At 41.5% G+C, this 24,751-nt stretch overlaps 1 protein-coding gene across 7 annotated transcripts in view; it reads right to left on the bottom strand.

Moving 5' to 3' along the window:
* Positions 1–24,751, bottom strand: part of LOC119820744 (proto-oncogene tyrosine-protein kinase ROS) — a 98,741-nt gene that overhangs the window by 36,584 nt on the left and 37,406 nt on the right. For 6 of the 7 annotated variants that reach the window (XR_005286530.1, XR_005286531.1, XM_038339301.1 and 3 more), the window contains exons 20-27: positions 21,456–21,632; positions 14,020–14,219; positions 12,386–12,530; positions 11,425–11,657; positions 11,157–11,333; positions 6,263–6,431; positions 4,756–4,873; positions 486–676 (exon numbers count right to left, since the gene is read on the bottom strand). Coding sequence is in view for 5 of the 7 variants with exons in the window: in XM_038339301.1 (XP_038195229.1) it covers positions 486–676; positions 4,756–4,873; positions 6,263–6,431; positions 11,157–11,333; positions 11,425–11,657; positions 12,386–12,530; positions 14,020–14,219; positions 21,456–21,632 (1,410 nt within the window). In the remaining 2 variants the exon portion in view is untranslated. The remainder of the gene's footprint in view (positions 1–485; positions 677–4,755; positions 4,874–6,262; positions 6,432–11,156; positions 11,334–11,424; positions 11,658–12,385; positions 12,531–14,019; positions 14,220–21,455; positions 21,633–24,751) is intronic. The other variant, XM_038339304.2, reaches the window with a different exon arrangement.

The following is a 24,751-nucleotide window of genomic DNA, read 5'->3' as shown; positions in this document are numbered from 1 at the left end:
CTGTAAGTCAAATAAACCCTGTCATCCTCATGATAATTCTGATCAGTGTTTTGTCATGGCAATAGGAAGCAAACTGGAACACTGGGTGTTTAGGAAGATAATGCATAGCCTAAAGTAGGATACACAGTGAACAGCTAGATAAGAAGGAAGACAGAGTAGTTCTAAGCCCCTTATGTAAGAGAGCACTAGGGAGCAAATATGATGATTGAATAGGTTAAAGGCCAGATTGCGGACAGTCTTGGAAGTCTATGAAAGAGAATGGAATTGGGATCATAGACATTCAGAGTGACTGCTTATTTACAGAGAAGCAAAGTAACAAGATAAGAACGATGCTTTAAGAATGCACCAGATAAGCTGAACCCTTCAATAGTCTGTATGAATAGCTATTCAGCAACTATATCTGTGGCTAATATTAAGACTATATCAATCTTTACCACTAATTGTTTATGTAACAAACAAGTACATAGACAGGTATGTTACTATACCTTCCACTAACATAATATCCTCACTGACTCCACTGTAGTCTCCAAACCCAATATTATTTACAGCCACTGCTCGGAACTGAAATGGTCCACTCAGATTTGTGGACTTCCACGTGCAGATGCTACTGCAGGAGCCATTAAACACCATCTTCCACCGTAAACTCTGGTTCTGGGAATCACTTGAAGTGCCCTTTCTGCAAAAGAAATCGGTAGATTAACAGTCATCTACAGCACACAGGACAACATGCTGTTCTTTCTAGTCTCTCACCACTTAGCACGCACTTGACCCTTGGCCTTATTTCTGTTGTTTGATTTGCTGCAGAAGAGAACACATTTATCAAAGTCTTGGCAATTCACAAGCAAACAAACTCAGTCCATCAGAAGAATAAGGAAGAATCAACAGCAAAGAGAAAGCCGATGGTCCTGTTGCTGCTGTTTAAAATGCAGGAAACTGCTGAACTTCAAACACATAATTACTTCTTCACCTTTCTTTAGCTAGAAAGTTTGTGCTTTTTTCCTTTTCTTTTTCTTTTTTGATCTTTTTGCTCCTGCATGTATGTGTGGTGCATATGTACATGTGTGTGCACAGCTTTCCATGTGTGGTAAAGGCGAGAGGAAAACATTGGGCATCCTGCTTTATCACTCTCTGCCTTGCTCCTTTGCAACAGGGTCTCTCACTAAACCCAGAGGCACAATGGTAGCCAGAAAGCCCCAGAAATCTTCCTGTTTCCACCTGTCATAGTGTTTCTATTAAAGGCATGTACACAGTCACACCTAGCCTTTTATATGGGTTCTGGGGATTAACACTCAGGTCCTCATGATTGCAGAGTAAGTATTCTTACACACTGAGCCAGCTCCTTGTCTTTTTGTTTGGTCGGTTGGTTGGCTGGGTTTTTGAAACAGAAATACTGATGCAGCTAGAATGGTCTTGAACATATGATCTTCCAGACCTTTTGTTCCTACACTTTTGGATTACAGACATAAATACCATACTTGGCTTATATTTTTAAATTTTTAAGTCTCCTGAATCACTTATAATTGACTTATGCTATATGTGGATAAAATACAGAATTTAAAATTGAAAGGATAATATTATCATACTTCAATAAGTTGATTCTAAACATAGTTCAGCCACCAAAGTTATCAATATATATGAGATTCTAAGATTCATTATTTCCTTTTACATTGGCCTATACTCTCCTCAAAGTCAGCCCACGTTGATCTTCATATAAAACAATAGCTGAGTTCATAAAGATGAAACTAGAATAGTTTTTAATAACATCATTGACCAAAGGCAAATTCAGGGTCTTCCAATTGTGTCCTCTCTGTCAAGGAAGAACACTAGGTCTAAAACTTCTCAGGTCACACCAGTATTAGGGATACAGAGTAGAAGCTAGCTATGCTCCCAGTAACTGAACAGTTGCCTGATGTGGGATTCCCCTCTGGATGGTGTAAATGTGTTGTATTACCAATGGTTAATAAAGAAGCTGCTTTGGCCTATGGCCAGGCATAATGTAGGTAGGCAGGAAAACTAAACTGAATGCACGGAGAAAGAAGGCAGAGCCAAGGAGACACCATGTAACTGCCAAAGGAGAAAGACTCCAGACTCTACCAGTAAGCCACAGTCTTATGGCAATACACAAGTTAATAGAAATGGGTTAATTTAAGATGTAAGAGCTAGCAAGGAATATGCCTGAGCCATCAACCAAAGAGTGTTGTATTTTATATAGTTTCTGTGTGATTATTTGGGTCTGGGTGGCCCAGAAATGAAAATGCAGTCTTCTTTTACAGCTGCCCTTGAGAAACAGGTAGGGAACAAGGCCTGAGTTGCAGGAGACCAGGGAATGAGAAACAACAATAAGAGCCATGGGGTAGCAGTATTAGTCACAACTGTTCTGAGAAGCAAGGTATCTTAAAGGCCACCCTGATCAAGTCATTGTGCCATTATGCTTTTATATTTTGTGAAGCCTCAGGATAAGTTATGGCAATTTCATTCACTGTTTAATAAAAATAGTTTTGATTGTAGGCCATAAAATCCTCTAGGAAGGAGTGAAATGACTCTCCACAGCTACTGGAGGACAAAGGCAATGGAAACATTGACCTAAGTTGAACACCTTCTATTTAGAATGCAACACAGTGGAGTTCGCTGTGTCTTTGGTCTCACTGAGTCTTCGCAACAGCCCCCCCCCCAAAAAAAAACAGACAGACATCAATATTCCCATTCCAAAGGTAAGAAAACCGTTTCAGAAAAAGTAAACCAGTGAGGATCTAAATACAGTTAGTAACGGGAATTAGTAACATCCCCCTACTCTTGAAATCTATACCCAGTCAACCTATGCACATGACCTTGACTAGAAATAAGGTCATGGCACATGTCACTTTAAGATGAAAACATGCTAAGTGAAGGTATGTCATAGTTCAATGTCTAGTACCCTTTTAGAAAAAGGAAGGGTGAGCCCAGGTACATAAAATAGAGTATGTGATGCTGGAGTGAGATACATATACAAGTCAAACAACACCAAGGAGATCAGGCCCAGTACAAGAAGCTGGGTCAAGGTGGGAAAGGAGTCTTCTCTAGAAAGTCAGAAGGGAGTGTGGTCCTCCTTACACCCTTATGTCGGACATCTTCTATGTGTGTTTTGTTGTTTTGTTTTCAAGACAGGGTTTCTCTATGTAGCTCTGGCTGTCCTGGAACTCACTCTATAGACCAGGTTCACCTCAAACTCAGAGATTTGTCTGCCTTTGTTTTCCCAGTGCTAGAATTAAAGGTGTGCACTACCACTGCCCAACCTGATGTCAGATTTCTAGTCAGCTGAACTGTAAGAGGAAATTTCTGTGGCTTAAATTATCAGATTGGTGTAATTTCCCCACTACTCTAACAGCTGACAAAAGATGATCACAAGCTCACATTATAACCAGGCTGTAGAGCAAGTTCAAGGCCAGTCTAGACAACTTAGTGAGACTCTGATCTCAAGAAGTTAAAGGTAACTTGTCATGTGACTCAGTGGTAGAGTTCTTCATTAGTGTGTTCTAGGTTCAGTCTCCAATACTAGGTATGGGTGGGGATATAAAATAGAGCTTAACTAGAATGATACTAACTAATTAGACTAACTAGTCCAACTTTCCGAAGAGTTGACTTCGAATAGGAGAGATAATACTTCTCCTATCCTATAGTGAAAATACGTTAGTGCCATTAGTTGAGATCCAGAGCAAGGGGATGCCGTTTAAACACTTAAGGTCTTCCCCAGAGGAACACACTAAGGGGTCCTAGCAAAAAGAATGCTATGGCCTGAATGTTCTGCACGGTTATAGTCACAGGCCACCAGATACTTCCACTAAGGACATATTTTACTACGTGCACATGAGAAACAGTGACAAAGTTATTTCCTGAAGGTTTCGACTGAAAACAAAGCCAAGAGAATTTTCTAATGTGAGCAGGAAATTTTCTGAGGTTCTGGGGATGCCAGAATGAGACGAAGCAAAAATAGACCTAAAGCTCAAGTTGCCAGGACTATAATTATGGATGTGACTTTTGTCCTTGGAGCCTCTTAAAAGATGGCTTCATAGTCCCGTGAGGGGAGTGTCTTGGGTATTTGGAACTCTCCTCTCGAGCTGGCATGGAGTCGGTCCTTTTGGACCAGTTCCCTCACTGAGCTCCTCAAACTGGCTGGTTTTAGTTGACAGCACTTTCTCAGCCTCTGGAAACACATTCAAACTGCTAACCTCAGAGAGATAGAGAAGCCCACATACCTATTGACATGGAATGATGATTCCAGCCCTTTCTTTAGACTCTGATTCTGAAAACAATATATAGCTTTTTGCCAGTTCTCACATGAGAGCATTTAACTTTGTATATATATTATATTATAAGTTATTGTATATATAAAATTTAGATATATTATATGATATATAGATAGATTATATAAATATACATCAAAAGTTTACAGGTATTTGTCATCTGACACAAAACATTGGCTCAGCTTTTTAAGCAGAGTGAATAGTAAGTAAATATCGGTGGCATGAACTATGATGGAGCTGTTTCTGCGAAGTTTGAATGAGCAGTGGCAGATTTCTGAGAACAATGTGGTGTGTTTCATCATTACAAGGTCAAAACCGATGCTAAGAATTGAGCAAAGTATATAGTGGAACACAGAAAAGTCCTTAAAGATTTAATTTGAAATATAAATGTACTTCGACAAAATTATCCCTTTTGACCAGCTTGTAACTAACTGCTTATCTCTTTGTGGTACGCAAAGCATCATTGGATACGTACCTGATCTCAAGGATATGGTACATCAGTCTACTGCCATTATCTTCAGCTTTTTCCCACTGGATTGAATTTTTACTCCCTTCTAGTAATTTAGGAATGCCTGGTTTGCTTGGGACTCCAGCTTGATGGGGATAAAAAGAGAATTAACTGACATGACAGAAATATAAGATATTTGGCATTGACTCTCTTTCTCTAGAATACACTGAAAAATGTTTTAAAGAAATATTCAGATGCAAAGTCTGTGTGTATGTGTTTGTGTGTGTGTGTTTGTGTATGTTTGTGTGTGTGTGTGTTTGTGTGTGTGATTTTGTGTGTGTTTGTGTGTGTGTTTGTTTCTGTGTGTATGTTTGTGTGTGTTTGTGTGTGTGTTTGTGTGTGTGTATACACATGTTTATGTATGTGGGTGGCAGAGATCAACCTCAAGTTTTGGTTTACAGGCTTCACCCACACTGCTTTTGTAAGAGGGTCTTTCAGTGATCTGGTGCTCACCCACTGGGCTAGGCCCTGGAGATCCACCTGTCTCTACCCGCATAGCACTGGGTGACAAATGCTCTGCCATGTCCAGATCTTTGGTGTGGGCTCTGGGAACTGAACTTAGGCCCTCGGACTCACATAGCAAGAACTCTACTTGCTAGAGCTGTCTCCCCAGCCCTGAAGATTTTTTCAGTGAGTATCTGAAGCTTTCATTAGTGATACGTTAGCTAATTAGTGGGAAGATCCATCATGGATCTCATCTTGATACAAAATAATCAATAATTACAAATTAAAAAACCATCACAGTTTTGGAGCATTTTGCCTTCGACCCTTGCAGGAGTCAATCTGGAGTTATGGTATTCAAAATCCTAACTGAAAAGATGTGTAGGGTTCAGTTTTGCTTTTTTTCATATTAGCATTTGAACTATAGAAGTTATTTTGTGACTGTTTCTTGAGCATTCAGCTACCCCATTTCATATAGTTCTTAGGATCTCTGTGAGTTCAAGGCCAGCCTGGTCTACACGAGCTAGTTCCAGGACAGGCTTCAAAGCCACAGACACCCTATCTTGCAAAACCAAAACAACAACAACAAAAAACAGGATGTTCTTGGTCCTTCCTGTAACCACTCCTGACTCTTCCATTCAGTCACTTACACATTACACAGACATAGTAATGACCCTGTCAGGAGACCATCTGAGATGGCCCAGAGACTAAGAATACTTGGTAGTCATGCAGAGGACCTGGGTTCTGTTTCCAGCACCCACATGGTGACTCATAATCATGTGTAACTCCAGTTGCAGATCCAGGAGATTCAGCACCCTCATCTGTCAAACTTTGTTACTTGTTAACTGTACCATGTACACAGGCAGTGTATATATATATACACTCAGACAAAACACTAACATACATAAATTAAAAGTAGATACAATTATTTTTTTAAGAAAGCATGTATGCTTCTAGCCTTGGACTGGTGGAATTTGGAGATGTGTAAGGAGTAGAGATGTCTGCGCTTCTTGAGGAGGATGCTGATACCCACCTTTTGTCTTGAAGCTCTCTGGACTCGAGGAGCTATTTTCTCCTGTCATATAGACCACCACGACTCGGATGTTATAAGGAGTATAGGGCTGTAGGCCCGCGATATTACAGACATAGACTGGACCTGGGTTGCATGATGCTTCAACATGGAAAAACTCATTGTATTTCCACTAGAAACAGAAATATAGCAAAGATTTTTATTCTTTTCAGAAAATTGTGGACACAGTACTTGATTGAAACTTAAATTTATTTATGTTAACAGTAAGAACTTCTTTATGGTGTTTAACTCCAAACAGTACCCTCAAAATGCATGGCGCCATTGCTGCTTATGTCAGGTTGTAATTGGATGAGCAACCTGTTTTAGCATAAGTGCAAGGTGGTGCACCCCTGACTGCAACGGGGAGGAGTCAGAGCTGAAGCACACTGCTCTCCCTAAATGCACGCACTAATGCTAAGGCAGGAAGGCTAAGAACGGAAGCCAGAGGATAGGAGCAAGGGTGATTGCCTTCATTCCAGGAAGTTGCTCATTTTAAGATCATACTCTCATGTGTTTTGATTCTTAGTTGAAATCTACAAACAAACCAAAACCATTTGGAATTTTCCTCTAATGCCATCTTCAGATATGTGCCAGCCACGCTCTACACGCATTACTGGGAACCCTCAGTCCTCCGAGAAGGGAAACTCTCACCCACCATGCACAGATAGATCCTCTGCAGCGATGACGGGCGTTAAATACGGGAGATCTTGCTTCCATCACACTTTCCACATCTGATGCTCTGTAAGTTCAGCTAGGTGAAGCTTTTTACCCGTGGAATTACTTTTTAAAAATCCTTTCTATTTAGGTCCTTAAAATCATTACTTCAAAATGGCAGGGGTTTTTTTGTACAAATAGGAAAGACAAAGGATGTGGCATTTTGTCAAGAGTTCATAGTGTCTTTTCCTTGGTAGCATTTCCTAAGAAGGTCAGTTTCCATAAATAAACTTTCCTCTGCATCTCCTTTTTCATTCAGCCCTCATGAGGTCGTATCATGTCGTCAGATAGGCACTTTACATTCGTTTCTATTAAGTTAGGATTACCTTCTATTGCCGTTTCAGGAGGCAGACCACCATGTTACAAAAAAGGGGGGAGGGGGAGGGAAAGACAGAAGGAATGGAAACAGTAAGAAGTTGACATGCTATTCAAGGCAATGCGGTACTAAACTCCTGACTATGTCAATTCCACTGAGACATAATGGAATGGCTTAATTAAACAGATGATTCAATATGAATTATGTATTCAGACTGAATGTGTGTGTGTGTGTGTGTGTAAAAGAGAGAGAGGAGAGAGAGAAAAAGAGAGAAGAAAGGAGGGAGGGAGAGAGAGATTATTCCCAACTATACTATAAACTTTAGCCAGTCAAGCCCTGCCTTCTTAATGATATGGTATATAATTCACCTTTAGTGACTGGACTAGGGGAACCACACATTCTAGGCATCTAGAAATCAGCAGAGCTCCTAAGATGCAGTAGAGATGTTTACCAAGAGGACTTTCTGGAAAACTGGCAGCAGATTGGCCTTGCAGCAGGAGTGAATGTTCTGGGCAGGCCACCAACTTGGCAGCTACAGTGGGCTATCCCAGAAAAATCACAGGGAGTTGGAACCTTCCACTTGCCAGAAGTTAGCAAGCACGGGGGAGCAGGCTACCCCAGAGAGAGTGTCTAGTTATTTGCACAGTTTAGGAGAGTGACTAGCCTATAGTATTTTACAGATCCGAACTTCAGAAATACATAGTTCCAGTAGAGAACAAAAATTAAGGGGAAGAATACAGTTTGATGGGTTTCGACGAAAACAAGCCAAAGTAAAATTATTTTCCCTTGATTTTAAATTGAATATGTTCTGTTTCTATACAATTTTAAGATATTTTTAAAAGTTTACGTAATTTGAGACATAAATTTAAAAATTAGCTTGAGGGCTGGGGATGTACCTAAGTTGGTGAAGTATCTACCTATTATATTCAAAGCCGTGGGTTTGATCATCAGAATAATTATCCAGGCATGGTGGTGCACACCTTAATCTTAGCATTGAGAAGGTGAGACAGAAGAATCAGAAGTTCAAGGTCAAGGGTTATCTTCAGCTATATAAAGAATTCAAGAGCAGTTTGGGCTATATAAGAAAGACCTTGTCTCAAAACAAACAAATAATAAAGAAATCCTTAGCTTATGTTCTGGTTTCCTTATTTTACAGGGAAGGAAATTGTGTCAGAACAACAAATTTTACCATGATGTTTTTCATTTATAAAGAATTAATTAGAAGGAATTAATTAGAAGGAACATCTTCTAATTTATCTCCCCTCACTGTTCATCCTCCAAGTGTCTCAATGTGGATTTATGGGGTCATTGTCAATAATCTTGTCATTAAGAGACAAGTCTGAGTCACTCAAAAGAGATGGAGCTTCCAGGTGAAGGTCATCTATCCACCATCCAGAGCCAGAGCCCTCCATTCTGCCCGTGTGCCTGTCCTACAGGTGGTCACAAATGCAGAACCTCTTTCAGCTTCATGGTGCACTTTTCAAAAAGTGGGCTCTTACTGTGGAGAGCCCTGGATGGCCTCAGACTCAGCATCCTGCCTCCTCCCACATGCTAGAATTAAAAGAGTGTATTATCACACACCCAGTAGTTTCATGGCTTTCTAAGTGGCCTATGAGGAACCTGTACTGGAAGAGTCCGGGAACAGAGGAAGTCTACAATGAAAGCACCTCCTGGAAGTCAGGAGGACTGGACCAGGAGGGCCCTGTCTGCTGCCCTCTCTGGACTCTGAGGAATGGGATGACTTAATGACTCATGTTCCTTCCATGGAGAACACCCAAGTGGGACTGTTCTAGAGATGTGTCAGCCCTGGGGTTCATCTGTGCCCAACTAGTGGCATCTGACTCACAATAGTGTCTATCCCAGTCTCTGTCTCCTCATCCAGAAAGGAAGATGCCAGCTCATTATTACCCCTCACATCTTCCCCAGTCTGGGAAGCAACACTACCATCCTTTCCCCTTGACTTTACATAAACTGCATTAAGTTTATTTAAGTAAGTCGAAAAGCAAACCATCCTCCAATGTCTCCAATTCTGCCTTATTGCTGAGATGTCACCATTTTAAATAGATAACAAATCATTAAAACAGATTCAATGTTTTTTTAAAAAAAAAGCTTTAAATTATAATCTTTCATTTGACCAACTCAATACTTGTTGCTCCATTTTCTGTCTTATCCAAAAAATACAAAAATCACAAAAGTATATCTTATATGGTAAAATTTTAAAACCTATGAAGAGAAAGAGACCATGAGATGGGAGGGAGGAACTTTAAAGAAATAATAGAATGCATGTGCCATATAGGTAGAAGGGGTTCCTGTTGGGAGGTGAGGGAGACAAAAGAAGGTCACGGGGGAAGGTCAGTAGAGGGGATGAGTGAGAACAAGATAATTCTGTCAACATTTCAGCACATATGGGGAAGCACAATGGGTTATTAAAACAGACACAAAAGGGTGGGAAATATGTCAGGAGAGGAATGGGGGATAAGGGAGAGGAACAGGAGGGGAATGTGATCAAAATACACAAAATTTTATATTAAAGTGTCAAAGAATACATTGTAAATTTATTTTTAAGAATAAATGGGGACAATTTCACTTTTCAAGAGACAATGAGATTGTGACAGTTCTAATTTGCTTTAAGCAACCTTCAAACAAGATATTTCTAACCAGTCTTCACTAAAGGGTCCACGTAAGCCTACATATATGTAGGCATGCACACCAATAGAGAGCAGTAAGAACGGCAACTAGCAATCACAAAGAACTCCCTGTTCTTGGTGCAACAGTGTGAAAGTCAGTATGACCCTCCTTAATGGTGTCCAATTAACTGACATCTTAGAAGTAAGTTTGGGTACTGATTTAGCAAAGCATGAAGAATTTTGAGTAAAATAAACATTTAAACTTTATGAATTATCAGCAAACGAGTTTGCTTTATATGTTATTTCTCTTCTGTTGCTGCACTCTACTTAAATGATATAAGGACACGTCTAAACAAGGCTTCGGCTTTCGTTCATCCATTTATTATATTGTTCACAGAAAACCCTAAATTGTGGATTTCTAAACCTGAAAACATATAAACCAAGTTAACTTCATTAATAACTAATATTTTATTTGATACTTAATATGAAATTAGTAAGATAACTTACATAGTTTTACATAGGTTCTTGTACTTCTATGTGTATGGATACTTTGCCAGATCTATGTTTGTTGGTCATGTGTGTGCCTGATTCTCTTTGGATGTCAGAAGAGGGGGTCAGATCTCCTGGACAGTTGTGAGTCACTATGCGGGTACTGAGAAGTTGAACTCTGGCCCTCTGAAATAGCAGCCAGTGCTCTTAGCTGATCTCTTAACTATCTCTCAAAACTCTAGGTGAATTTTTTTTTGGGGGGGGAGTGTTTTGACAGGGTTCCTCTGTGTAGCCTTGGCTTTCTTGGGACATATGAGTCTTCTTAAGACATTTTTATCACATTTATTTAGTGTGGAAGGAGAGGTGGGAAGGTACACATGCACCAAGACTTGGGCGTGGAGACCAGCAGACCATTCGTGGGAACAGGTTCTCTCTGTCTACTTTGTGGGTCCCATGGATCAAACTCAAGTCCTCAGTCTTGACCATAAGCACCTTTACCCTTGGGTCACTTCACCACCCCTTAAGAGCAAATTAAACTTTGAACACTGTTTTGGACAGAACTTTACCTGGATAACTTAATGATCTCATGCCAATCTAAGCCAAGGAATATTGGCAAGCATTGTTGATTTATACAAGAGAACATTCTGCTCATGAAAAAAATCTTTCCAGCCTATTGCACATCATAAAATAAGGATTTGCATCAAAAGTCTACCTTCTGGAGTTCAAACCAAAATCTGGTGAGGTTAACATTGGACGGAGCTTTCCAGTCTAACTGCAGACTAGTGTTGTCTGGAACCAAGGCAGAAGGTTTCTTCGGTGTGTCAAACATGTTAACAGTGACAGCATGACTCTCAATACACCACATTTCCTCCGAGTGGCAGGCCAGGACCTTTTTGTTTAAAAATAAAATGTTAGTCTCTTTGAAATATGTGCTTGACTATGGCGATTAGAAGTTGCCAGGACACTCAACCCCTCAATACCTTCAACACATAGAGTTGTCCACCAGATAGATTAATGACAAGGAGAGCAAGCCTGGCATTTGGAAAATCACCCTGCCTTAGAGGCGTCTCAGGAATCGGAGCCAGGTGCGACATGAGCAGCTGATAGCGGACTGACTCTTTGGGTCCGTTTGGCCTAGGCGATTCTGTCCAAAATACGTGGAGATTGGTGTCTGACAGCACAGTTGCGTTGATGTGACAAACTGCCCCAGGCACTGAAATAAACAGCAGCAAAGGCTAAGGGAAATGGCAACAGCACCGGCTGGTGGAAATGAGCGTGAGAGTCAGTTAAGGAACCGTGCTGTCATGTGAGCTGAACGAGCCACAGAGGTCCAGAGGAAAGTTGGCCTCTTACATAATGGGAAGTGAGCAGGCTGCCTGAAAAGATGTTGTCTATTTTTGCCTGGTGACCAAATCGTTCTCATTGACGCCAGCTCAAGCCTACAGCAAGTGATGAACTACGTAATTCGGGAAAGCTTTGTGACCATCAGCAGGCACGGCTGAAAGGAAGGAGCTCCACCCTGCAGAGTTTCGATCTCTTTTTAAGACCGTGGAGTTGTATTACCCTAAGTCTCAGGATGCTGAGCGCGTGTCACGTTACATCTTGGTTTTCCTGTCTCGCCACATGTGCAGAGACCTAGGAATACATGGGAAGAGAGTGACACTCTGTGGTAAAACTAAAGAATGTGTTTCTTGGTCAAACTGCATTTGATGCTTCACCTCCCGGTCACTTTGTGCTTTTTTTGGACATTACTCAGCTGTGTCAAGGGCTAGAGCGAGGGTCAAGTCACTGATGTGTTTTCCCCCGAGTTCGCTGTTCTTGTTAAACTTTAAACACTCCCATGATGATCATTACTTAGTATTCAGATAAAAAATACAGACATGCACATGACACAGATCATGGAATCCCACACTATAAACCCACAACAGCCCATAAACTCACCTCCACTTTTAGTTTTTCCCTGAATCTCTTTTCCCAGAAGTAAATGTTCTAAAGGATCTGAATAGTAATTCTTCACAGCTACCTGAATCACATATGTTGAAAATGGCTGCAAACCTTCAATACGGGCTACATTCTCCTGTGATTCCTGTAATTGATTTTTTTAAAAATAAGTATTTATTTCTTGTATGTTGTACAAATGACTGAAAACAGTTGTCATGCCTGATTCATGATACTGCTGTCTTACTATATGAGGTTTGACATGTTTGCCACCTCCATGAATAGGTGACAAATGACTGGCAGTCAGCTCTCAGCAAACATGAAATGACTCACTTCACGCAGGCAGTGAGATCCAGAAGAGGGCAGTAGTTCATTATGTTCTCATTGCACTGGGATGTGGGAATACACCTTTGCAAACTTAGGTGACCACAGCAAAAGATCAAAGAAAGGCAGTTAAACATTGTCAGAAATGAAGTCTGATGGAGTAAACAACATCCCTGGGGTGCTGATTCTCAACCCTGGCTGCGCTTTAGAACCATCCAAGAAGGTTCTGAGCACACGATGCTTTGGTGCTGCTCTTAGCAATTCTGATTGTGTTGTCTTGGTTGGGAGTCACTGACTTACAACTATCTTAATCAATTTACAGTCAGGAAACTAGAGTAAGTCTAATAACAGAAAGGCCAGGCATCACAACATAGTCTGGCCAGCCAAATGACCCAAAGAATGGGTGTGTGCTTTATGATAACACACAGTATCTCATGCCCAAAGCTGATGATCAATTTCCCCTCTTTGAATTGGTTAAATAAAGTGAGTAGAAAGCAAGCTATTTGACACAGATTATTGCATTACTCTGATAACCAACACCAGTATTGAAGTGTTGGTTGAACACTTCAATTCATTTCAATTGAAGTGACAATTCATTTATCCAAGCAATAGCCAGATCAAAGCACAGTGCTATGTGCCTGCACTGTCACGACTGCAGAGGCAAGGAATTCTGCAGCAAATTCGAGGTCAACCTTGGGCTTGGGTTTATGGGACTAGTGTCCAGTCATCTAAGACTATATGGTAAGATGATGTCTCAGAGAGACAGAGATAAACAGGGACAATGAGAGAGACTTAGTGCATACCTACTATTCCACAGCAACTAGGGAAACCAATGCAAATTACAAGCAGATGTGTCCCTAGAGTATGTGTCACAACACACAGAACAAATAGACAACAATATTCTGTATATTTATGGTAGATAAATGCTGTGAACAGACACATAATAGTCATGTTCTCTATGCCTAACTCACTCCTTGCTCTTTTGTTGGACAGCTAGGTCAGGAGAACAAGGCTTTATCATTCTTGGAACAATCAAGAAGGGGACCAAACAAGAAAGTTACTGTGACACCCCATATCTAGTGTTAGTAAATATTCCCATGTTTAACTTACTTCCAGACAGGAAGACTAGATACTATATGTGTATGCATATATATAGTATATATATAATATGTGTATGCATATATATATATATATTGATCAATTGTTGACTGGAAGAGTTTTAAAATAGGCATCTTTGTCAGAACACATGGTTGAAAGGGCTACATCAGGAAAGCACATCTTATAAAAACAAAAGCAGCCAGTTCCAGGCTTACCAGCATTCTGTGTTTCCTGTTGTGGTTGTTTGTCCTATTAGCTTCTGTATAGTAGACCAGGTATGTTGGTGTGGAGCTGGTGATGCCATGCCATGTGAGGTTTGTCTTGACCGGAGGTAATTTGAGTGTGAGGCTGGTGTTTGAGGCATTCAATATAGTTGCCTCTACCACATCTGAAGCTAAAGATAGATACACTTTATCTAAAATAATAAGAAAAAAGACACACATGTACAGAAAGAATAAAAGCTTTATCTAACAATGGTAATAGCAGGTGTTATAAACAAGTTGGTAGAGTATACAAAACTTTGATCTGAAATGATAAATACAAAATGCTTTTGGTATCATATCCACATTCCTGTGCCTCACCTTCCTCCTGCAGAACAGGAGCCATCGTGTCGCTGGGAGCAGGAGCAATCTTGTAGTAACTCATTAGAAGACATGCTAGCAAAGTTTGAGGCTGGCTGGCATGGTGGCACATGCTTGCAGTGTTAGCACTCACAAGACAGAGGCAGAGAGGGTCAAGGGTTTGATGCAAACTTCTGTGTATGACATGCTATTACACTCTTAAACTCATGCACGAGATCGCCACAAAATTTGATAAGTCGGCACTCTGTCACTAAACTGAGAGAGGCGCATAGGGTCTCTTTAAGGATTTATATGCAAATAGTGGTTGATGAGAAAGAGACATTTTAGGCAGTGGTGGCGCACGCCTTTAATTTCAGCACTCAGGAGGCAGAAGCAAGCTGATCTCTGTAAGTTTGAAGCCAGCCTGGTCTAGAGAGAAATTTTTTTCGTGATATGATCACTGATAAATATACGTGCTTCTGTAAACAAATTCTGACCCACACATCTGTAAATAATGCTAATGAAATTTATTATGTTACAAAAAGAAACCAAGCCGGGCAGTAGTGGTGCACACCTTTAATCCCAGCACTTGGGAGGCAGAGGCAGTCAGATCTCTGTGAGTTAGAGGCCAGCCTGGTCTACAGAGTGAATTTGAGGACAGACTCCAAAGCTACACAGAGGAATCCAGTCTCAAAAAAGAAGGAAGAAGGGAAAAAAGAAAGAAAGAAAGAAAACAAAGTAAAATAAAGAAAAGAAAAAAGAAAAACAAAACGAACTGAAAAGATATAAAAGTAGAAAATAGGGGAGGGAGTCGGGCAAGATGGCATGCTGGGTAAGGGTATTTGCTACAAACCTGACAACCTGAGTTGGATCTCCAGAACCCACACTAGAAGAGAAAAAAATCTCCCGAAAATTGTTCTCTGACCTCCACATATCCACCATGGCAAACATGCACCTGTATTTACATGTGTGTATACACGTGCATGCATGTGCACACACACAGCCACACACACACAAATAGTAGTAAATAAATAAACTTTTAGAAAATCATATCAACTAGTAGAAGGTGATCAGGTGGAAGAAGAAGGCACAAGTAGAAGACTGGGAGAAGGAATGGGTGAGTGTGGTCAAAATATGTTATGCACATGTATAAAAATGCCACAGTGCAACCCATTGTTATATACAATTAATTACTATATGCTAATAAAAACATTAAAATAAAAAATAGCTCTAGGTCAGTTTGGACTTCAAAATCCAAACTCAAATACTCCTAGCAGGAAGAACCAGCTCATAAAAACAATTATATCAAGCAAAACCCAATATCCAGCAGTAAATCAACTCCTACAGCTCAATCAAGGTCCAGCATCCGGGACTCACTCACTCATCCATCCAGTAATCAACTCCTGTAGCTCAGTGTCCAGCATCCGGGACTCACGCATCCATTCAGTAATCAACTCCTGTAGCTCAGTGTCCAGCATCCGGGACTGACTCTTCTGGCTCCAAAGGGTTTGAATAGCCCTGCCTCTCTGGCTCTACTATCCTTAGCACACACGTAGGGTCAGGCCAGCTCCATCCTACATCTGCCGCCATCCTTGGTGGTTTTACCAGTCCTGGCATCTCCAATATGCTAAAATCTCCACTGCAGCTAAGACTGCGCCTCCGCCAGCAGCATCCCTGGTCTCTCTGTGTTACACGGTACCATGCCTCAGCAGCTCGTGACCCCTTCAGTCCTGCAGTTCTCATGCTACCAAATGCCAGTACTGCATGGAAGTCACACATTGCCAAGCTTGGTGGCAACATGAAACGAAGGCTTGGTGCCCACTGGACAACAGTTTCTGTGTGCTGGCCCCTAGATTCCATCTCAGTGATATTGGTCTCTTGTTTGTCACAGTTGCCTATTCAGCACCAGCTGACTAGCATCTGTTATCCTAAAAAGCAAAGGCTTCTGTTCCACGAATTCTTAACTCAAGAATATCACATGCTAGAGTCTTTGCTTCCCTTTGAAACCCCACAAAGCAGGCCTCCATCACCTGCACCTCTTATTAGGATTCAGGCATTTTGCTGGCTCGTGCCCCCCGTCAGCTGGCAGGATGCTTTGCCAGCACCCAGGCAAATACCTAGCTGACCTCAGAGTCTTACAGCTGCGCATGCTCTTGTCAGGCAAATACTTAGCCTGAGGGTTCTACACGTCACTACGTCATGTGCTATGTGGGTACATCACACATTGCGTGGATGTGTAAGGCTCTGTATGCACACATTCTCAAAGCGTTCTTTATAAGCAAGCTCTGCCTTCGCCTTGCTCTCTTACACACGAGTGGACTGTCACGAACCCCCCTTTATGCCTCTATCAATAGACTCCCATGTGGGTTTGTTGTATGCTGTGGTTCGTTCTCACCTCTGCCCAACTAAAACACCTTTCTGCCAGAACAGTACAATGAGAGCTGAGCATTCAATAGCCTTTTCTAGCCAAAATTCCAAAATACCCTAACAGTCCCCTCCAAAAACAGAAAAACATGGCCAGGTGCATCAGAAACACATCTCACTCCCGGCTGCCAATTTCTGTGTTAGTCTGCTTCTCTGCTGCTGTGATATAACACTGGCCAAAACCAATTTGGAAGCAAAGGGGGATTACCTCTGCTTCCACGTTGTCAGTGACATTGGTCACTGAGGGAAGCCAGAGCAGGAAATGGAAACAGGAACCTAGAAGCAGGAGCTTGAGCAGAGGCCATGGAAGAATGCTGTTTAATGGCTTGCTCCTTGTGGCTTGCTCAGCCTGCTTTCTTATACAGTCCAGGACCACCTGCCCAAGGGAGGTATCACCCATAGTGGACTGGGCCTTCCCACATCAATTATCAATCAAGAAAATGCTCCCAGCCGGATGGTGGTGGCACACGCCTTTAATCCCAGCACTCGGGAGGCAGAGGCAGGCGGATCTCTGAGAGTTCGAGGCCAGCCTGGTCTACAAGAGCTAGTTCCAGGACAGGCTCTAAAAAAAATAGCTGCAAAGAAACCCTGTCTCGAAAAACCAAAAAAAGAAAAAAAGAAAAAAAAAGAAAAAGAAGAAAATGCTCCCATAGACATGTCCAAAAGCCAGTCTGATCGAGGATTGAAGCTCCCTCCCACCAGGTGACTCTGAGTCGAATTGACATAAACTAATCACCACATCATTGCGGCCTCTAAAATTATGTTTTCGTCATATACAGCTGGCTACAATTTCTGATCTATTCACCTGGCAGGTACCATGTAAAACACAGCATCACTGTGCAACATGTCAAGCACTGCAAATGTGATTTTATCTGACATCTAAACCACCTTACACAATTACATGGCCCGCTGTCTATCGGAGTTTGCAACATATCTCCTGTCTAGTCTTCTATCTTGCCTTTGGACTCTGCAAAGTTATACTTCACTCTGGTCACATTGCACTGTCTGCAAGCTATGGTGTTGTGGGGACTCCTTCAGCCAGTAGCCTTTAAGATACCAGCCCACTTCAAGTGTGGTCTCACGTGCTATAAAGGCAGACAAAAAGTGTGTACAGCCCTCTTTGATGCTGAATTCGGTTCCAGTTCCCAGCACACCCAGAGGACTGCAGATTGCTACCCTTACTATGAGTGTATCCCCAAATAAATAAACCTTCGTTATACTCCATTCCGGGCTATTGGCATGACTATACTGTGCTAGGTTTTCGCCTGTCTATTCTCTGGTGCAGGCTCCCTCCACAGTCTCGGATGACCTTCCCCATGCATTATATCTCCTGGGAAGCCCTGTTTATGCCCTAATGCAGGTGAGAGCATTGCCTCAGACAGTCCCCACCATACACCCATTTCCTTCCACCACCGCATTAGACACATTCAGTTTGGCTTGAATGCTTAATTTCTTATCCACCAGCAGAATACGAATCTTCTGATTCAGACTGGACTTGCCCCAGTGTTCCAGAAGGAAGCATGAGACATTTTAGCTGCAATCTTTACTAATCAGTATTTTCAAACTATGAATGCATCCTTTGCATCTAAGAAACTTGAGAGAAAATGTCTACGCACTAAATATTTGATCAAGCCCAGTCCTCCACTTCCTTGGGACGGTGACTCCAGCTCTTCTACAGAGATAATTACCTAGTTCACAAATGTTTGCATGCCGTTATATCTCCTCACACTCCACATTTCAAATAAAAGTTATATATCATCGATCATAAGCTACTGGGAATGCTTATGGAAAATGATACTGCTGTGTTGGTTCTAGTTATGAATTCCAGAGCACAACAGACTGCTCAGTTAGAGTCCTGGATTCCTGGGACATGTGAGGACCCTGGGAAGGATTTGGAGGAGGACGGTTTCACTAATGCGACAGAATGGGCCACTCCAGTTACATGATGCTGTTCACTTGTGTTGACTTCTGGTCTAGATGAAAAATGGGATACCCGTATTAGGAAAAATTGAGCGAAAATTGCCTCAATAATTTATGTTACCTATTTTTATTCAACTAATATGGAAGGCATATTGAAATGTTGGAAATGCCATTTGATACAGAAGGAAAGATTCCCTCTCTCCTTTCCTTCCTCCTTCCCCTCCTCCCTTCCATTTTTCCAGTTCTCAAATCCCATGCATTTTGAAGTCAATACCTCAGGAGCAAAGAAACTAGTAATTCCCTAAAATCTCCAGCAGATGGAGGTAAAGTACCCTTCCCAAACGGACCTGCAGGGTGGGAAAGAGGATGTTTCTTCCCAAGCTGATGACTGCATCTTATACTGTAATGAGCTTCTGTAATAAAATCTCATGCTAAAAAAAAAAAAAAAAAAAAAAAAAAAAAAAAAAAAAAAAAAACTCATGCTACCCTTAGGACCTCTGCTGTTAGGGATGCGTTGGAGCTGTTATTTAGCATCAAACAGAGATTTCATGTTGTTTTCCTAATCAGCATTATTTTCTAGTGCTGTTTGGGGTTCCCAGTGAAATTGATATAAAATTGGAAAGACCTCTCACATATGTCCCAATAAATGCATAGACTCCCCATTGCCAATAGCTCATCAAAGCACCACCTGTTTTACAATCAATGAACCTATGGGAACATAGTATTACCCAAAGGCCATAGCTTACATCAGGCTTCTCTGCCGGGCTGTCTCTTTGATGGAAAATGTCTTAGGATGTGAGCCCACTCTTACAGTCTCACACGGAGGCATTGCACTGCCCTGAACCCACCGTGCGCTCCATCTCTTTATCCTTTCTTCCCTCCTCTCCTAGGCACCACTGATTTCACCACTGCCTTTCCCAGTTTGTTTCTCAACAGTTGGGAAAACCCTGACGCAAACCAACTTGGGAAAGAAAGGGTTTATTTGATTTCGCGGTTACAGCTCATTATTTGGGAATACCAAGTCAGAAGCTGAAGCAAAAACTTGTCAAGGGACACGGCTTACTGCCTTCTGGCTCGTTGTCCTGCTTGCTTGCTTCTCGCCAGACCCACCTGCCTAGGGACGGCACCGCCTACAGCAGGCTGGGCCCACCTACATCAAATAGCAGCTAAGAAAATGCCGACAGACAGACTGCAAAGGGGTGCATACCGAGGGGAGCGGATGTGGGGGGCAGCTGGGAGGCGTAGATGGAGGAGAAAGGGTAATCAGAAAATAGTATATGGGTGGGGGCGGGACTGTTTTCAATAAAAGGGAAAAAAAAGAAATGTCCCACGGGCCAGTCTGGTAGAAATAATTCCTCAGAGGAGGCTCCCTCTTTCCAGTTGACTCCAGTTTGTGTCAAGTTGGCAAAAACTAACCGCACAGCCATGGCCGTGGCTTCTACATTTGGGGAACATCATGCCGGCGGAATCGTACAATGGGGGACCTGTTCAGTTTGGTTTCTTTTACTGCCTTCCATGCATGTGTGTTCTCTCCACATCTTTTCATAACCTCACAGCTCCAAATATTTTACCTTTAGGTTTGTACTCCGTTGTTTAGCTAACCTTTGTGATGATTATAAGGCTCTTTCCCCCAACATTATTTGTTAGAAATATTACGCTTTCCGCACTGTTTTACATTTGTCTCTTTCCAAGGCCTCCAGTGGGGTTACTGCTTATCCGTCTCTCAATGCTGAACGGCCTAGATTGGGGTAACTTTGTGGAAGGTCTTCAGGTCAACTCATGCTTGTAACTTTATTCTTCCCTTTGATACGATCTCAGCATCTTTTGTGAATTTGTTTGTCAATGCCCACAAGATCGTTTCCTGGATTCGGAGGAGACTGCTTTGAATCTCTGGATCAAACTGGGGAAAATGGCATCTCAACTACATATTCATCTCTACATTTATTTCACTTTTCTTCAGGCACTCCCACCAGGATTTTGTAGAATTTTTCATACAGGTCTTGTACATATTTTGTTAGACTTACACACAAGTATTTCTTTGGGGAAATGATAATACATCATCATATATTGGGAGACTTTTGCCAGCTCTTCCAGATTCTTTCTGGAACAGTGGTCATGCTGCCTGGAGATGAACCCATTGTTATTTCTCTCTCCCCAGTCAATGTGCTCTTTATTTTCTATACAAGATGAAAGACAAGTGAAGTAGATATAAGACATACACACACGTGCACAAGCACACATACACACATGAGCAATGAAATTGCCTGTTGCTATCATTGTGAACTAAGAAAGACATTCATTCTTGCTTTCCCTCCACTACTTCCTTCATTACATAGGACTGAGTTTCTGACCCAAGCCATTTTCCTTCTTTCTAAACAGCTTCTTTTAATATGTCTTACAAGTCCAGCCTACTTACCATATTGAATGCATAATACATATTGAATGCATAATAGTTCAAAAACACAACACTTGCCTTGAAAGATAGCGGAGGCTTTATGCAATGCTTTTCACACCACCAAAAGGCCTAAAACAGACAGAAGAGATGAAGGACAGGAGGAGAGAATAGGTCATGGAGTCCCACATCTAATGCTGTCTACTGCAGAACAAGCTGTCTGCATTTGTGTGCCCGGGTAAACAGAAGGCATGCTGACGGAGTAGGGGGCAGAAGCAAGAGCCTAACACAGACACTGAAGGGACAGATAGCCTTGGAGAAGGAGATGAGCGTGTTGTCAGGATGACTCTGTTACCTGGAAAAGGCTGCAGAGCTGAGCTGTAAGCCAAGATATGCTTGCTCCCAGGGGCCTTCACCTGGGAGACCGCGGCCCCACTTCCCTTCTCTGCTTGATAAATCTCTGTGTTGTCCTTTGTTGTAATGATCCAATACACAAATTCTCCATCCACTGTTAAGCTAACAATTCTTTTTCCTGTTGATTCAAACCAAAGAAAAAAATTAAAGGGTAAAGAAATCAAATAACATAAAATTAGACATCTTAAGTTTTCTCCTCTAAATAATATATAAAGTTATTTTTCTACAAGAAAACTGCTAAATTTTAAATATTACAATATGAAAGTGCCTATTATATGGCATTTGGCTCACTAATGTTTCCTCATTTTGTTTCTGGATCGACCCAGTGAAGTCAAAGTAAACACTGTCATTACCAGTTCTATTTGAATACACTGCTCACAGCCACAGGTTAATTAAGAGCAGAGAGAGTCTAAAAACCTGCCTCCGACATGAGATACCTTCCTACAAGTTAGTGAACATCCAAAAATAACACAGGCAATTGCCGTTGCTCTTGATTGTATACCAGGACCAGATAGTAAGACCCTGCTGTTGAAGACAACAGACACTTAGATTAGGAAACACAGAGGAATCAAGCCAGCCCCCTGTTGGCTAGCTGTCACAGCATTGGAGGGTGCTATGCAAGCCACTAGGGTTAAGGGAGAACCTTTAATGGTACTACCCAGGAGGGCTCCCTGAACGCTCTAATGCTGACCTACAGCTAGGCATGCCCACTGCTACAACAGTGGCACAGAGGTTATGGGGTAATCAACCACTTTGTGAGTGGATCTGAGGCCTGCTCCAAAGGAAGGAATCCATGCCTGGTACTGTTAACCTGGTCAAAGCCCACAGCCAGAATGTCTTAGGTCTCTGTGAGGAAATGTCTTCCTTTGTGTGGGAGCTCACAGTGACTCTATCTCCATTTTGGCTTAAGGTCAGAGTTCAAGCTTGTCAAGGCCAAATAACAAGATGTTTGGCCAAAGTTGTGGCTACTAGACATCTTGTTCCTCAAGACCAAATAACAGGATTTTTAACTAAGGGTGTGGTTACTAGATGTTTTGAGTATTAAGGAAGTAATTATACTTGTTTATTCCTTGTATCGTTGGTAAGGAAGTCTTTTGCCCTCCCCCTTTTCGCTTTGGGTATAAAAGGACCATAAATTATAAATTAAAGGCCACTATAGTACTCATTGAGAGCCCTCCTGACTCTTTCTTCTTTCTTTTGTCTCTTTCTTTTCTCAGTCCTCACTCCCCTTTTCTGGCATGTTTGACAGGTTGGCTGGTTCCAACATCTTTGTTTTGCTAAATAGACGTGTTGTCAAACTGCTTCTTAATAAATTTCTATGTTTTTACCTATTGGTTAGTGCTTCCCACAGTCTTTGCCAGAGAAGTCTCTATATGCAGTAAGCAGCAGTTAACGTAGAGACTTAACCACTGTCAAAGTGGTAAGGATGAGTCATTATTGAATGCCTTATACACACACACACACACACACACACACACAAACACACACACACTCATTCACTCCGCTCAGGAAACATCAAGTCTTCACAGAGGTTTCTATCCCACCTGGTCCCTCAGCCATTCAGTCCCAAAGAAACACACAGAGGCCTACATTAATTATAAACTGGTTGGCCTGTTAGCTCAGGTTTCTTATTAACTAACTCTTACATCTTAAATTAACCCATGATTCTTGTCTGTGTTAGTCACGTGGCTTGGTACCTTTTATCTTGCTTTCTCTGGATCTGGATGATGACTGCAGACTGAACCTTTCTTCTTCCCAGAATTCTCCTATTCTGGTCACCCTGCCTATACTTCCTGCCTGGCTACTAGCCAATCGGTATTTTTATTAAACCTATGCAAGTGACAAAACTTTACAGGGTACAAGGACCATTGTCTCACAGTAACCAAGAAAGAGGGACAAAATGAACAAAATAGCTGGAGGAAGAGGGCTGTGAAGTGCAGTCTTCTGGCAATACCTTGAGCACTGCAAGCACTCACTGAAGCTATGGTTGCTTACACAAGATCCAGTCTTCCAACAAGCAGCGTTAGTTAGACTCAGTAATTATGAAAGGAGGAGGAGGATATTTTGGGGTGCCTTGGAGGGGTGGGAGGAGGCAGTTGAAGGGGGATATGATCAAAACCATTGTTTATGCACACAAAATTATAACAAATGGGAAAAATTAAATCTGTCTCTGTTACTTTAAATTAAACAGCATAAAACCATCAACAACAGATGGCACATACAGGACTCATGGCCTTGCTCAATTTTTGCATCAATGGCTTGGAATGAATGCATAACACAAATCCTTATCATATTATAGATTATATATTATTTTCACTTTCACTAATGGGTTTAGATATAGGCTTGAAATTCAGAACTATCACAACTACATCAAGAGAAAAATGGTCATATAATGAAACAAAATTCCTAAATTCAAATTGAAAAATCAGTTTTATAAAGTCAACAGATGAAAGACACCTGGCTTAGCTCTGTGTGCAGAACTAACTGTGGTCTTTTGATGTGGTAAGAACTGCAAATATATGATACTAGTTTCAAGTGCCACCATTCTTCAGGTGTCTTCCAACTTTGCAATATAGTTCATTTGGTCTGTAACCTGACTAAATAGGTTATAGTAGATGACAAGTGGTCTTCCAGTGACTCACCTGTGTCTGTCATCATCATGCCATTGTGGCATTACAGATGTGTGTCACCATGCACTAGCAACCCAAACTCAGGTCCTCACAGCGTCAAGAAAAGCGTTTCACTGATTGGTCAATGTATCCAAACCTGCAATCCGGCGATAATCCTTTTTTGGCTTTGTGTAGATGTCTTATTATATATATATATATATATATATATATATATATATATATGGGGGTGGGGGGGTGGGTGGGTGTGGGTGTGGGTGTGTGTGTATGTGTTGTGTGTCTGTGTCTGTGTCTGTGTCTGTGTGTGTACATGCTCATGTATGTACATTGTATGTACATGATTCACTCAATAGCCAAGGATTCCCTTGAACTTCTGATCTTCTTTATTCTACCTCCTAAGTACCTCCAAGCACCTCCTAAGTGCTTGGATTACAGATGTGTCAACAGGTTTAGTTTTATGAAGTGCTGGCTTCATGTATGTATACATGAGCATGCACTTATGTGTATATGTAGAGGCCCAAGCTCAATTCACTATGAGTTTTCTTCTAGTAACTAGCTGATCTTTAGGTTAACCAAATTTTCAATGAGGATTAAGAATATAGTTTGTTCT

Source organism: Arvicola amphibius, chromosome 8, assembly GCF_903992535.2.
Source record: "Arvicola amphibius chromosome 8, mArvAmp1.2, whole genome shotgun sequence".
Taxonomy (NCBI): Eukaryota; Metazoa; Chordata; class Mammalia; order Rodentia; family Cricetidae; genus Arvicola; species Arvicola amphibius.
The sequence above is the reverse complement of the archived record's forward strand: the minus strand, read 5'-3'. Positions and strand labels throughout refer to the sequence as shown.